We start from the raw sequence: 12,881 nt of genomic DNA, 5'->3' as shown, positions 1-12,881 counted from the left end.
AAAGTATTTGGAAGGAGACCATCTGTTTTGTTTTGTGCCCTTACACTAATAAACAAAAGATACAGTATAAGCTCGGGCGGGAAAATGAAAGAAATATCTGGCTCCGCTTTGAAGTTGGCTGCATCCACTGCAGTCTTTTTAGGGACGGTCCCAGCGCAGACGCAGGGAGCCCTAGCCCTCTCCTGGTGCCCTTGATATGGCCGACGCGCCTGCAAATCGAGACTTGTCTCCTTTGACAAGGAAATGAGGAATCTCGCGTAGATGCTCCACCGAACCTGCAACTTTGCAGCCCTGATGCTCCGTGCAAAGCATTCCTTTGTTGGGGAAGAAAGGAAGCCCAGGCTGTTTGTTTATTTGTTTCTTAGGAGAAACATGTATTTGTCCTTTGAAGGATGCCAGGATTTTTCCCTTTCTGGAAGCACTGGGGGCGGAATGTTCCGCTAAAACGTGTGAAGGGGGGTGGGTGGAGTGGCGGTAAAGATTTGGAAGAAGGCATAGGTGTAAACCCTGTAGCTTTGAAATGTTATTCCTTTTCTGATTTCTGGCTCTGTGCAGCTGGGCGGTGTGAGACCTTGAAGAAACTTACAAGTTTACCTGAAAGTGGATGCAGAGGGAAATAGGGAACCAGTTCTCCTGGGGCCTCTCGCTAACTGTAGCATGTGCCCAGGAATCAAGAATCTCCCAGCAAAATGTTCCAGGTCTGGCATAACTTTTAAAATCAGATTTGGGTTTGGAGATGAATGAAGCTTACCTGAGAACTTAAGGAGTAGAGGGAAGGATGAAGGAGGAGATGGAAGAAGGACAGGAAGAGTTGGGGGAGGGGGAGCAGAAAAGAAGATACTGAAAGCTGTGGCTGACAATCAGCAGAGAGGAAAGGTGCATAAAGGGTAATAAGGGAGAGAGGGAGGACTCCATTCCGAGGACAGCTTCATATTGGAGGTAATTAAATGTGAGTCCCTTGACTGTTGGCTCACTGATGTGAGGAAAGACTGGCTGAAGACAGTTTGTGCTTTTGAAGGGAGGTCTGTTTATATATATGTCAACATTCAGTTAGAGGTGAAAAGGTTAGTACTTGACCCAGGAAGTTCCTGTATTTGTTGCAAGAATAGATTCACTTCATAAATTTCCTTATGGTTTCAACTTTAAAAAAAAACAAAACACCTTCCTTTAAAAAAAAAAAAATCCCACACACCCAGAAGCAGAATTTAGGTGTCAAATGTGAGGTGTCAAAAATGATCCAGGAAGGGTGGGTTTTAGCTGCAGGATGAAGAGGAAAAAATTGACTTTATCCAATAAAGGACAGCCTCTTTGAAAGTAAGAGACACCCCCTTCCCCTTCCCCTTCCCACATGAAATGATCAACCCGAGTTGAAATCAATTGCAACAGATTGGAGGAAAATAGAAGGAAGCCCAAACATACCTGAAATGTGAATATATTTATTACAGATATTTTAGGACCCGTAAATTCTGCTCTGGATTCCATCACTCTTGGGATCTCAGAACTTTTCATGATTGTACAGAGACTCAGAAACATTGTGGGACCACAAAGGACAACTGATAGAACTCAGTGTAGTATCTTTGGGGGCTCAAACCATTGTGCACCATGCAGAAAGCCTATTCACGAATCACATGAAATATACATTCATTTCGCCATTTATCACATTTACGATTCGGTTGGAAATACATCAAATCGAGGGAAAGATTACTGTGGAAATAAGATGTTTGGGAATAATATGCCCTAAAGTTCAAGGATAATCCAGCACAATTTTTGATTGGGGCAGGAGGAGGCCGGAAGAGGTGGCAGGGCTGGGGAAGAGAGACACTGCACACCCAAGGAAGATTACAAAAAAACAAAAACAAAAACAAACAAACAAAAAAAAACAAAACAAAGTAAAAAAAAAAAAAACTCAGTGCAGCCCAGGCCTACATGTGTCCTTCAAAGACACAGGGCTACTTCCCTGTGGGGTATCTGTTCGGGCTTCACTAGTCCAGTCTGATGTCTTTATTTTGTCACTTTTAGTCCTGTATAAAATTACACCCAGCTTTGGGAGTGTATCCACCCTGTTTTAATCTCCTAAGCTAAACATCATTTCTAGAAAATCTGTATAAAGATAAATCTCTTAAAGTATTTACAACCAGCAAACTCTCACACAAGAAACTGAATGCATTAAATTAAAAAGCTGAATTGTGTAAACACTTTCATAGTGCATCCTCTTCTTGAGGCCTTTAGACTCTGCCTTTAGTGTCTGGGAGATGAGGAGAAGGAGGATGAGGGGAAGAAAAATAATTTGAAGTTAGATGACAGATATGTCCGCTCTGCAAGCATGGGGAGGGGGCATGATGGAGCTTTTCCAAAGGGTATCTGAATCAATCATGGATAGGGGGCCCTCAGAGATCATCCAAAAACCAGATGGTGGCACCCCACCATTAGTGAAGTTACTCCCACCCAGCCTCTAGGTCTCTAGGCCAGAATTCTCTTGAAACACAGTGACCTAGCCCGGAGAAGACCCGAAGATAACATCAAGCAGAAAGAGAGACATTGTAAACGAAGGGAAAGATAAGCTAAGAATGTGCTTCGGGTTAGTAGTCCTGCACTAAAGTATCGTGGGGTGGGGGGTGGAGGGAGGAAGACAGGGGCCGGGGGCAAACTCAGTTGGAGGTAGTCAGAGTGTCTGAGGTAGAGGAGGCTGGGGAAGAGGGGATGCAGGGCGAGGAGGTAGATTTGTCTGAGGATTCCTCGGCCTTGTCCTCGCTCCGTGATGGGGTGGTGGGCGAGATGGGTAGCAGGCCCTCCTTCTCTCTCTTCTTTTGCTTCATGCGGCGGTTCTGAAACCAGATCTTGACCTGGGTCTCGTTGAGTTGCAGCGAGGCTGCGATCTCCACCCTCCTGGCCCTAGTCAGGTACTTGTTGAAGTGAAATTCCTTTTCCAGCTCAGTCAGCTGCTTGGTGGTAAAATTGGTGCGCACCGTGTTGGGTTGGCCAATATACCCGTATTCACCAGCTTTCCCTGGAGGGCAAGGGTGGGGAGGGGGGAGAGGGGAGAGAAAAGAAGTAGTTCTGTCGTTTGGTTGTTCTTTTTTTTTTTTTTTTTAACGAAGTGCGAGTGATTTATACCCGTTAGCCTTCCGAATCAAAGTCAGGTAAAGGGGCAAAGGATAACCTGACTTGACCACATAGCACTCCTAGAAGGGTGACTGATGAGGTACAAAGTACTAACTTGAAGTCAACCGTTGGTGTGAACAGAAAGCGTGATTAATGGGAGTCCGGAGATATTAACAGCATCCCCCCCACCCCACCCCCCAGCTCCTACTTTCAGGAAGCCAGAGAGAGGGACTGGCCTCCTCTCTGTTACTTCCTGGGCATCATTCACCTGAGTACACCTGAGTTCTCCACCCCACCCACCCCCTACAAAACCTATACATAACCTTGAGTTGACTCCCCCCCCCAAATACTAGGTAAGCCTACACCCACCCCACCACCCCACCCCTAGACCCTCAAGGCAGCAGCAGCAATGGCCAGGTGTTCTGCAGGAAGAGAACTGACCTGTTTTGGGGGGATTCCTTTTGACTTTCATCCAGTCAAAGGTCTGTGCTGGAGGTGATGTCTCTGCTGAAGGAGAGCGACAGGTTTCTCGGTGGCTGGCATGGAGAGGGGACAAGGAGTTATTATAATTTGCCAGGGTCAGATTCTGCGCTTCTTGTCCATATGAGTGGTGAATGTATTGAGGCGAGCCCACCGTGCCCCCGGCATAACCCTGGTGGTGGTGGTGGTGATGATGCTGGACCATGGAAGATGAGAGAGTTCCAGAGTAAACAGCGGGAGCGCACGAGGGGTACCCGCCGCTTACGTCTGCTTCCTGATTTAATGAGTAGGGGCTGTAACCTGCGCTGAAGTTCTGCGATGCGAACCCCGGGCCACAGCTGGAGTGGGAATAAGACATACCCAGGTTGTTGAGGTGCTGGTAGGCTGCCTGCTGGGGGTAGTGGTGATGAGCGTGAGTGTGGTGGGGGGGACTCATCTGGACCCCTCTGCCCACCAGGAAGCGCTCGTCGCCCCCGCAGCTGTTGGCACTGACCGCGCACGACTGGAAAGTTGTAATCCCATGATCAGAGTGGTATGCTCGGGCGGAGCAGGTCCCCGAGTCTCCTGCGTTGAGGATGGGGTGCTCCAGGAAGGAGGCGCTCATTCTCGCATTGTCCATCTGCCTGTCACACAGGGACCGGGTCCTTCCGAGCCCTGGGTGACCGTGCCAACTTTCTCACTTCCTCCATGGGGCCAAAGAGAAAAATGATATGAATGTACAGTGTGCAGGGGGCGGGGGAGGGTGAAGGAGGGACGGGGCGCACGTGACCGCGGCAGCCAATGGCGGAGCCCCCTGCGAAAGTTTGCCTGTTCCTGCTGGTGATGGATCACCGTTTCAGTGGCATTTAAATCCCGGGCGCTCCTCCATCAAGGTGACGCGCAGACGCCCCCCCGGCAGCGGCAGTGGCGGCGGCAGCGGCAACGGCAGGAGCCCCGCTCTGGGGCCGGGCCCGGGAGGAACCCGAGCCCGAGAGGGAGCCGCCATCGTTGCCGCTGCCGCCGCTGGAGGCTCCCGCTCCGCCCCATCAGGAGTTGCATGGGGTATGGGGGAGTGGGGTAGATCCCCGGGGCACAGCGAGGAGGAAGAGGAGGAAAAAAAAAGGAGGAGGACGACGTGGGGCTTGGCAGGGAGCGTCCTGGCTCTGGTCAGGATTGCGAGGTTGGGTATCAGTCTGCACTGAACTGGCCTGCCAATTGCAGGTGAGTGGGAGAGCCCCTCACCCTCCCCACTACCCCCGACCCCGGAGTGAGTCAAGGAGGAAGAAGAAGGAGACCGCCCCGCACCCGCGCCCCAGCCTCCCGGTGAGTGTGCTCCGCTCTGTTCCTAGCTGCCCCGCTCTCTGGTTATTGTCATGACCACGAACTCCCTTTGGGAACAGCGACTGGGAGAAGAAGGGGATGGTCTGGCGAGGAAATCTCCAGGCCCGTGTGGGAGGAGGCTAGGAGCGGAGAAGAGAAAATGAGTAGGGGGAGGGAGGAGGGAGAAAGAGGAAGGGGAAGAGGAGGAGGACGACGAAGGAGGAGGAGGAGGAGGAGGAAGAGGAGGAGGACGAGGAGGAGGAAGAGGAGGAGGAAGAGGAGGAGAAGGAGGAAGAGGAGGAAGAGGAGGAGGACGAGGAGGAAGAGGAGGAGGACGAGGAGGAGGAGGGGGGTCCACTGAAGGTCTCCAAAGCCAAGGAGCTTCCCCCTTCCCCAATCTGCCCCAGTCCCCCAGCTATTAGCATGGCAATGAGACGTTGTTGTAATCTGACTCCCGGGGGCGGGAGAGCTGGGGGACCCTGGATTGCCGGGAAAGGCCGCCGTGGCAGCAGCAATCCCCCTCGCCCCGCCCTTTCTCCTCCCCCCTGTAACCGACTCTGCCTGGGGAGTCCGAGGTGACCGGCGAGTAACTCTGCAGAAGGATGGAGGGGGCAGGGGGAAGGGGCAGACGCTGGCGAATATGGCCCAGCTCTGGGGCTGGTCTAGGCGCTGCTGTCCATCTGGTAGGCTCCCCTGGAGCGCTGGAGGGCCACCACACGCAGGCCAGTACATCCCAGGCTTCTGCCTAACCCCAACCCCGGGCCAAGTGCCTAGGTATAAAAGACAGGGAGAGGGCTAAGAATTAACTAGATTAAGTTCCTCCATCCTGGGAGGGGGGCGAGGCTAGACCACGTTCTCACGATTCTCCTCCTCTCGCTCACCCCAATCGTACCCCAACACTCCTAGGGCCACCATCCGGTGAGTCTGGAGTTGGAGGTGGGGGCTGCCAAGTGGGAGGGGTGACAGATGGTTGATGATGGAAAGTGAGCTTTCCCCTCCCTGCTACACCCCTTCCCTCCCCACAGCCAGGACCAGCCTCCCCTGCATGGTTTCTCGACTGCACTGGCTGGCTAGTTTTCCCTAGAGGTTTGCGTTGCTACTAGCAGGAATCTCTTCCCAAGCTAGGGGTCCTGTTTTCAGTCACCTTCGTTCTCTCACAGCTACTAATGGGCTCTTTAATTTCTGTGGGGCACTGGGCTCCGTGTCAACCCTGGGCAGGCAGAGAAAAGGCCAAGTAGAACGAGCCAGAGAGAGACAGACAGGAAAGAGCTGGGACAAGCAGCGAGGCAGAGAAGGTCAGGGAGAAGGAATCTCTCTGTTCTGCGAGGCTGCTCCCTAGGTAGGCACAAATTTCTGGGCTGTGTTTAGAGCAGACCTCGGCAGAGGAGGTGATCCCGAGGGCCATAGATCTGGAGGCTGGTTTTGGGTCGTTACTTGTTTCCCCCCACACCCTCCAATTTTAAGAACTAGATTTTGAGTGGGCCCATTTGAAATCTCTGCGTTACCACCTTCCCTTTCTGTTTTGTGTCCTAAAATATAAACCCTGAGCTCCTTTTCTCCTCCATATTGAGCCCTCTCCCCTAGTAGTCTCCTCCTCAGAGAGGGAAGAACAAAACCGGAGAATATTCCCCAGCTTCACCCACCCCTCAGCCTGTCCCTCCTCCATTTCTGCTCTCTCCTCCCCAGTGCTTTTTCCCTTCTATTTTCATTTGCTCCTTTGCACTTAGACACATAGCCACGATGAGATACTGAAGCAGGCCCCGAGTGAGCCAGCAACAGCCTCTTCGAGCAGGATCACCACCATGCCACCTGGCAGGCTGGAGCCTCTGAGAAGAAAAAGTCTGGACCTTGGTTGAGGAGTATTGCCCCTTTCCTCTCTTCCCAGGCCAGCATCCAGTTCTGAGGCTCCTTCTCAGAGACTGTGGGGGCAGGGCTTGGAATGGGGGGGTGGGGGTGGGGAGACAGAGAAGGAGGGCGCTGGACAATCATCTCGTCTAAGGGCCTTCTTTTCTGGGAGCACAGCTTCAGCTGAGAGTCCCCCCTCTTTTCTCCATTTCTACATCTTTGTTTTAGTAAACCTCATCTCTTTTGTCAGCCTCTCACTCAGCCTAGGAGTCTGTGGCCTACTCAGTCACAATGAAACATAATAGGGAATGATCGAATGTGTTCCATCGCCTCTCCATCTTGTCTGCTTTCTTCTACTCCCCCCATCCCATCCCCCTCCTCTCTCTTTCTCCCTCTTTCCTTTGCCCTCTTGCTTTCCCACCCTCCCTCTCACACTCTCTTTTTGTATTTCCTCCATTTCCTCCCTCACTCTCTCCTCTTTTTCTTTCCCTCTCTCTCCCTTTCCTTTTCCTCAGTCCTCTGACACTCTTTTCCTCTTCCCTCTTTCTATTTCTCCTCTCTCCTTATCCTCCCTCCCATTTCCATCTCTCTCTTTCCTCTTCTCTTTCCCTCTCTCCCTCTCTTTCCTCCATTTCCTCCCTCCCTCCTCGTTTTCTTTCCATCTTTCTCCTTTTCCTTTTCCTCCCTCCTCTCACTTTCTCTTTTCTTTTTCTCTTTCTCTCTTCTCTTTCCTTTTTATCCTCCCTCCCACTTTCATCTTCTCTTTCCCTCTTTTTTCCTCTCTTTCCTCCCTCCCTCTCTCCCCTTCTTTCCTCTTTTCCCTCTCTCCTTCCTCTTTCCCACTAAGTGGAAGCCCCAGCGAGGGGTTTCCCTGGTGTGTGTAAATACCCACAAACACACATTCACGCAGGCAAAGCCGTCAACAGAAACCGAGATACTGTACCTGCTGGTGTTTCTCCATCGGCTCAGCCTCTCAGCTCCCTGGGCCCGGCTCCCACGGGCTCGGCGTAGTCCAGACCATGGCCCCCACTTCCTTCAGCGTATTTCGCCTTTCTTGAGCTTTCTCCCCACTGGCCATCTCACAAAAGACTGGTCCCAGAAACACAAGGCGATCAAGAGGCAAAACCTTTCCCCACCCAGGAGGAAATTGATCTCGAAATTGACGAACCAGTTTTAGAGCCCTCTTTGGGCCCGGGGGGGTTGAGAGTGAGAGCACCCAGCGATCAAAGAACCTCATGCTTTTTAAAAATGGAAAGCTTAGGGGCAGTCAGGGGAAGGGCAGAGAGACCGTCATTAAAATAAAAAGAGAGTGGCTAGGTTTAAAGCGCTTCTTCCCTCCGCCCAAAGCCCTTCTCCTAGAAAGAAAGGGGGGGGGGGCGGAAAGCCCAGCTCTGAGCTTTTCGTGGCATCGGCAGCTTAGCCAAGCTGTTGTTTTAAAAGAGCAATAAAAATGACTTATAGCTTAAACGCCTCCTAACTTAATGCTTTCAGACGGGGATCCCCAGCTCGGGCAAATACGTAAGAGGACTTGTATTTGTGCATGTGTTCACACAATTGATCTCTTTGATGACATTCTCATTCATAGAAAGAGTTTGATTTATGAGCAGTAGGAAGAATCCTATCCAGCCCTTTTCCCAGCTCTGGCCCACACAGCCCAGCACAGCACAGCAAACTCCCAGCTCAGCCTCTCTCCACTGAGCTCGGGCAAAGAGAATCCTGCAACTTCTCCCAGATGCTGGATAGTTCTTTAAGGAGGGGGGACTGAGGAGTTGGAGGGGGGCGCGCATTCACACACCCACAGAGCCGAGATTTCATTGTTAACTGCCAAACTATTACTGTTAAGGTCGTCGGTTAGTAAATCAGACCAGCCCACTCACACATGTTGCTTGCACTCTGTTTTCTCACGGTAAATAACACTGTTCACAGAAAGGGGGAAGAAAAAAGGGGAAAGAAAATAAGAGAGAGAAAAAAAAACCAGAACAACCCAATAGCACAGCCCTACATCACATTTTATTGATGTTCATTTAAAGTGCATTTTATGTATTTTATAGATTTTTTTTTTTTTGCTCTGACTTGGGAATCTTCCTTACTTTAGAAGATGTTGTGTTGACCTACACTCCATTTTAGATTTCAATTTGCTAACCTGACTTCAAAGCTTTAATGAACCCTTTATCTGCCATATAAACAGGTTTAAGAATGAAATATTGATTTTTTTCCTACCCTGAAAAAAAAATTCCTGGAAGGACTGAACTGGCCCAGTTGAATGAAGAACCCCTCTGAAATACATCTGACAGCCTGTAACCATTATTTTGTTTTGTTTTTCTTTCTCTGTTTTTTAGGTCTGTTTGCCTGGGACCTCTCAGCAGCTGGGAGACTAATCAAACTCCTTTGGCTGGGTTTGATGGGACTTTTGTTGCTGTCATCATTGGAATGTGGATGTTTGAAACAAAGGTGTAGAAATAAACGAATTGTTTGTGATTTAGCTATGGACCTAGAGACACATGGAGTTTTTCTTTTTCTTTTTAGAGGAACTCCACATTCATCACATAAAGGGGAAATATTTCATAGGCACTTTATGTCTCCACTCTCAAAAACTCCAACTTTCCCTGGCAGAGAGGCTACACGTTTCTCTTTCTTTTATGGGGTCGCATCTATGGCTTGTACCTACTGTAGTCTGGTAACAAAATCTAATCCACTTTAAAAGGGGGGGAAATGCTTCTCAGAAGCTCTGTCCATCCTCTCACTTTCCTTCTGTTGGCACCTAACCTTTACAATAAAAACTGAATGTTTCCCCCTAATAAATATATTCAAATGGAAATAAAAGAAGAGAGATTGTGAGCAGAATTTTATTTACCAAGTTAGACTAAAAGGAGGGAAAGGAACCGTTATGAATCTTGGTGGGGGAAGGGGGATAAGAAAATTACTTGTAGCAAAGGAGAATTTATTCTACCAAAAATACTTATGACAATGCATTCTAATGTAATACAAAAATAAAAAGAAAGTGACAATAAAATTATATGGTCACTTTCTTACAGGCCTCATATATTGCTTTCAAGGAATCACCTAGAGGGTATTTGGGTTAAATCCAAAACAACTATAACTTCATTATAACCTGCAAAGATGGCTCTGGAACTCGGTCAGGGGAGTTACTAAACAGAAAACCCTGGCCAGTTTGGGGGGAGGGAAAAAAGGGTAGGAGAGAAGGAAATTTTTTTTTAAATCAACTCCAGGGAAAAGAGAAGGCAACCCCCCAAAGGGATTTTTGTTTTGCTTTTTTTTTTAATGTGTTTAGTAATTCAGATGCTGCAAGTCAATTGTAGTGAGTGTGTCTGTAAAAAAGTCAAAGCTGTCAGCTGAGATGTCTACGGGGCTATCGAGGGAGCCTGGTAAACTGGGCGATACGGCCTCTGAAAGCTGGAGGCAGGAATCTGTGGAGAAAACGGTGAAGTCTTGTAAAGAAGGAACATCCAAGGCCTCTGGACTGTCATTGTTCAGGCCCATTGTTGACAAGCAGTTCTGAACAGTGGGTGACTGGTGCTGAAAATGTTTCAGATTTTTCTCATTGCTGGTTAAAGGCGAAACTGGGAAACTTTGGGAGTCGCCATTGTGCGCGTTGGGCGCCTGCTGCTGGGACAGGGCGTTTTGCTGAAAAGTGTACCCTTCCCTCTCCAGAAGGGCCCCTGAGACGTTGAGCGCTTGCTCAAAGAGTGATTTCTCCTCTTCGTCCTCGGCTTTCTCGGGGTCCTCCAGGCTCCTGTATTTCCCCTCGCCGTTTTGGTTTTCCTTGCACTGGGTCTGCCTCTTGTGTTTCATCCGCCGATTCTGGAACCACACTTTCACTTGTCTCTCAGTCAAATCCAGCAGGGCTGCGATCTCCACCCTCCGAGGTCTACAGAGATACTTGTTGAAATGAAATTCTTTTTCTAGCTCCAAGAGCTGGGTATTGGTGTATGCAGTTCTCAGGCGCCTGGAGCCCCCGCTGCCGTTATCTGCGATTTCCAGGGATTCTGCAGAAAGGGAAACCGACAAGAGATACACGCACAGTTGGAGGTGCAGGGTCCAAGCGGGGGTTATTCCACTGGAGAATAAATATAGCATAAAGTATCACTGCCACAAAATGGCCGCCCTTGTATGCAGTAAAATCCATTGTGCTGCCCTCCTTGAGCTCCCAGCCCCGCGTAAGCCCTTCTTTACCACCTCAATAAAACGAATGCCTCCGAGTCCCCCACCTTTCTATCCGGGAACAAACTTTATATTAGCCATACTGCAATTTATAATTAATGCATCAGCTGCTTAGCTGAGCAAGAACCATCTATCACTCTTCATTACTGTCAAATACCCAAACTGTAGGACAGCAAGACAAGAGGAGGTCAGTTCCAACTCAAATAAATCATCCCATATTAAACAAGTTAGGGAAAGTTGTTTTTTTTTTTTTTAATAGCATCGTGGAACCCATCAGCGCCTACTCTCTTCCGCCAGCTCCACTCCAGAGTCCACAGTGCAGAATGTAAGGCAGCCAAGCAGCCCCTCTCTACTTTTCCCCATCTTTCTCCCTCCCACTCCCTAAAAAAAAAAAAAAAAAAATTGCCCCATAGCACCAAGAAGGGTAAAAGCTGGGATCCAGGAGCTGAGTTGGGTGTGGGTGGGGTAGGGGGGGAAGTCTTTGAACTGACCTTTGTGGTTCAAGCAGGCATGTCCAGTGGCCGAGGCGGAGGCCGAGGAGGCAGGAGGCAGCGCTGTTTTCTTGGAAGCTTTTTTCTCTTTCATCCAGGGGTACTCCGGGGGCTGCAGGGCGCCGGCGGGCACCGGGCTGCCACCGCCGCCGCTGCTGCCATCAGGGCTCGACTTGGGCCGGCCGCCGCCGCTGCCGTGGCGGGGGTGGCTGCCCGGGTTCAGGCTGGGGATGGTCTGCTCAAAAGGAGGAGGAATCAGTGTCGACTGTGAAAGCGACGAGCTCTTGATTGATGAACTTTGAAATGTATCACCGACAGGGGGAAAAGATGTCAGGCACTCAGCGAGCGACGGCTGACTATTGATAAAGCCAGTCTCTCGCTCAAATTCGTAATTCATGGCCTTCTCCTCGGAGCCCCCTCGGAGAAAAAGTTCCCTCTTCTGGAGGGGTTTAGGGGGGGCGGGGGGAAGGCCCAGGCAAAAGGAGAGAGAAGAAAAAAAAATCTCTTATAGAAGATCGCTGCTGGGGTGTTTTTTTTTTCTAATTCACTGATTACAGCCGTATGGGGACCGCGCTACTATTAAACTATTGAATTCATGGAGACAAGGTTGAAATTGGACCGAATTGGCTGTCACATGATTGCTTCTGCCCAATGACAATTTGGGCTTTAATCAAAAGAAGCCACTGTCTGTTTGATTGATCCAAAAAAGTCGGGAAGGAACGCCTCATTGGGGGCTAGCGAGGCTTTATTTACACTTTTTTAAAGGCAAAAAATATATCTTGGTGGGTGTGGGTGTGAAAGGCTAGGGTGGGAGTGCGCGAGTAGGGGGCCGCTGGCCTCTGAAACGAGAGAGATCTGTGTGTGTGTGTGTGTGTGTGTGTGTGTGCTCTCGCGTGCGCGCGCGTGGATGTGTGTGTGCGTGTGTGTGTGTCTGTGTATCTGTATCTGTGTGTGTGTGTGTGTGTGTGTGTGTGTGTCTGTGTGAGTCCGGGATGCTGATCTAGCCGACTGTTGCCCTCCGTTCTCCTCCAGCACACTCCTAGCATTGTTTGGGACTGTCAGGAAGACGCTTCGCACCTCACAAATCAATCTGACGCCTGGAGTCATTAACAAAGTAATCCATTAATCTTCAAAGTTTTGACACCCGAGGGCCCCCGCATCTTAGCCACATAAGTTCTTCTCAGACAGTGGGGCAAAGACAGAGGGAGGGAGAGAAGGAGAGGGAGAGTGGAGAGAGAGAGAGAGAGAGAGAGAGAGAGAGAGAGAGAGAGAGAGAGAGAGATTGATTCAGAGAGTCAGTCCTGCTGGCCCTTTTATTTTCCAGCCTTTTTTCTTTCCCATCTTCTCTGAACTAGTTCCAAAGCTGGCACCTTCACTTTGTTCTCTCCCTTTCCTTCCCCCATCTCCCCTTCTCCCTTCTCGTCTCTCTCTCCTTTACCTCTCTCTTCCTCTCTCTCTCTTTCTTTCTCTCCCTCCCTCCTT

General features: G+C 49.9%; 2 protein-coding genes and 1 long non-coding RNA gene across 3 annotated transcripts; 1 reads left to right on the top strand and 2 right to left on the bottom strand.

Moving 5' to 3' along the window:
- Positions 1-1,463: 1,463 nt before the first annotated feature.
- On the bottom strand, positions 1,464-4,474 carry HOXA1 (homeobox A1). Its single transcript, XM_027872231.1, has 2 exons — positions 3,544-4,474; positions 1,464-3,007 (listed from the first exon to the last, which is right to left on the bottom strand). The coding sequence occupies exons 1-2, from the start codon at positions 4,199-4,201 to the stop codon at positions 2,649-2,651; spliced, it is 1,017 nt and encodes a 338-aa protein (XP_027728032.1). The 5' UTR covers positions 4,202-4,474; the 3' UTR covers positions 1,464-2,648.
- A 112-nt stretch (positions 4,475-4,586) lies between these two features.
- LOC114050488 lies at positions 4,587-9,222 on the top strand. Its single transcript, XR_003570011.1, has 2 exons — positions 4,587-4,884; positions 9,066-9,222. It is a non-coding gene; the product is annotated as an uncharacterized LOC114050488 (long non-coding RNA).
- Positions 9,223-9,556: 334 nt separating this feature from the next.
- Positions 9,557-12,777, bottom strand: HOXA2 (homeobox A2). The gene is made up of 3 exons (XM_027872230.1): positions 12,477-12,777; positions 11,400-11,838; positions 9,557-10,733 (listed from the first exon to the last, which is right to left on the bottom strand). Exons 1-3 carry the CDS (start codon positions 12,504-12,506, stop codon positions 10,015-10,017), a joined length of 1,188 nt encoding a protein of 395 aa, XP_027728031.1. The 5' UTR covers positions 12,507-12,777; the 3' UTR covers positions 9,557-10,014.
- Between the last annotated feature and the right edge of the window lie 104 nt (positions 12,778-12,881).

This window comes from Vombatus ursinus, unplaced genomic scaffold, assembly GCF_900497805.2.
Source record: "Vombatus ursinus unplaced genomic scaffold, bare-nosed wombat genome assembly UNPS02014799.1, whole genome shotgun sequence".
Lineage (NCBI taxonomy): Eukaryota > Metazoa > Chordata > Mammalia > Diprotodontia > Vombatidae > Vombatus > Vombatus ursinus.
Note: the sequence above shows the minus strand (reverse complement) of the source record. Positions and strands in the feature narration are given on the sequence as shown.

Bases quoted from the DNA above. Each gene is read 5' to 3' on its own strand.
- HOXA1 (XM_027872231.1), bottom strand. From the start codon at position 4,201: ATGGACAATGCGAGAATGAGCGCCTCCTTCCTGGAGCACCCCATCCTC. The intron at 3,008-3,543 runs GTCAGTTCTCTT...CTTGCCCTCCAG, and splicing joins AAGGAATCCCCCCAAAACAG to GGAAAGCTGGTGAATACGGG.
- HOXA2 (XM_027872230.1), bottom strand. From the start codon at position 12,506: ATGACTCCAGGCGTCAGATTGATTTGTGAG. The intron at 11,839-12,476 runs GTGCGAAGCGTC...AAACCCCTCCAG, and splicing joins GCGTCAGATTGATTTGTGAG to AAGAGGGAACTTTTTCTCCG. The intron at 10,734-11,399 runs GTCAGTTCAAAG...CCCTTTCTGCAG, and splicing joins TGCCTGCTTGAACCACAAAG to AATCCCTGGAAATCGCAGAT.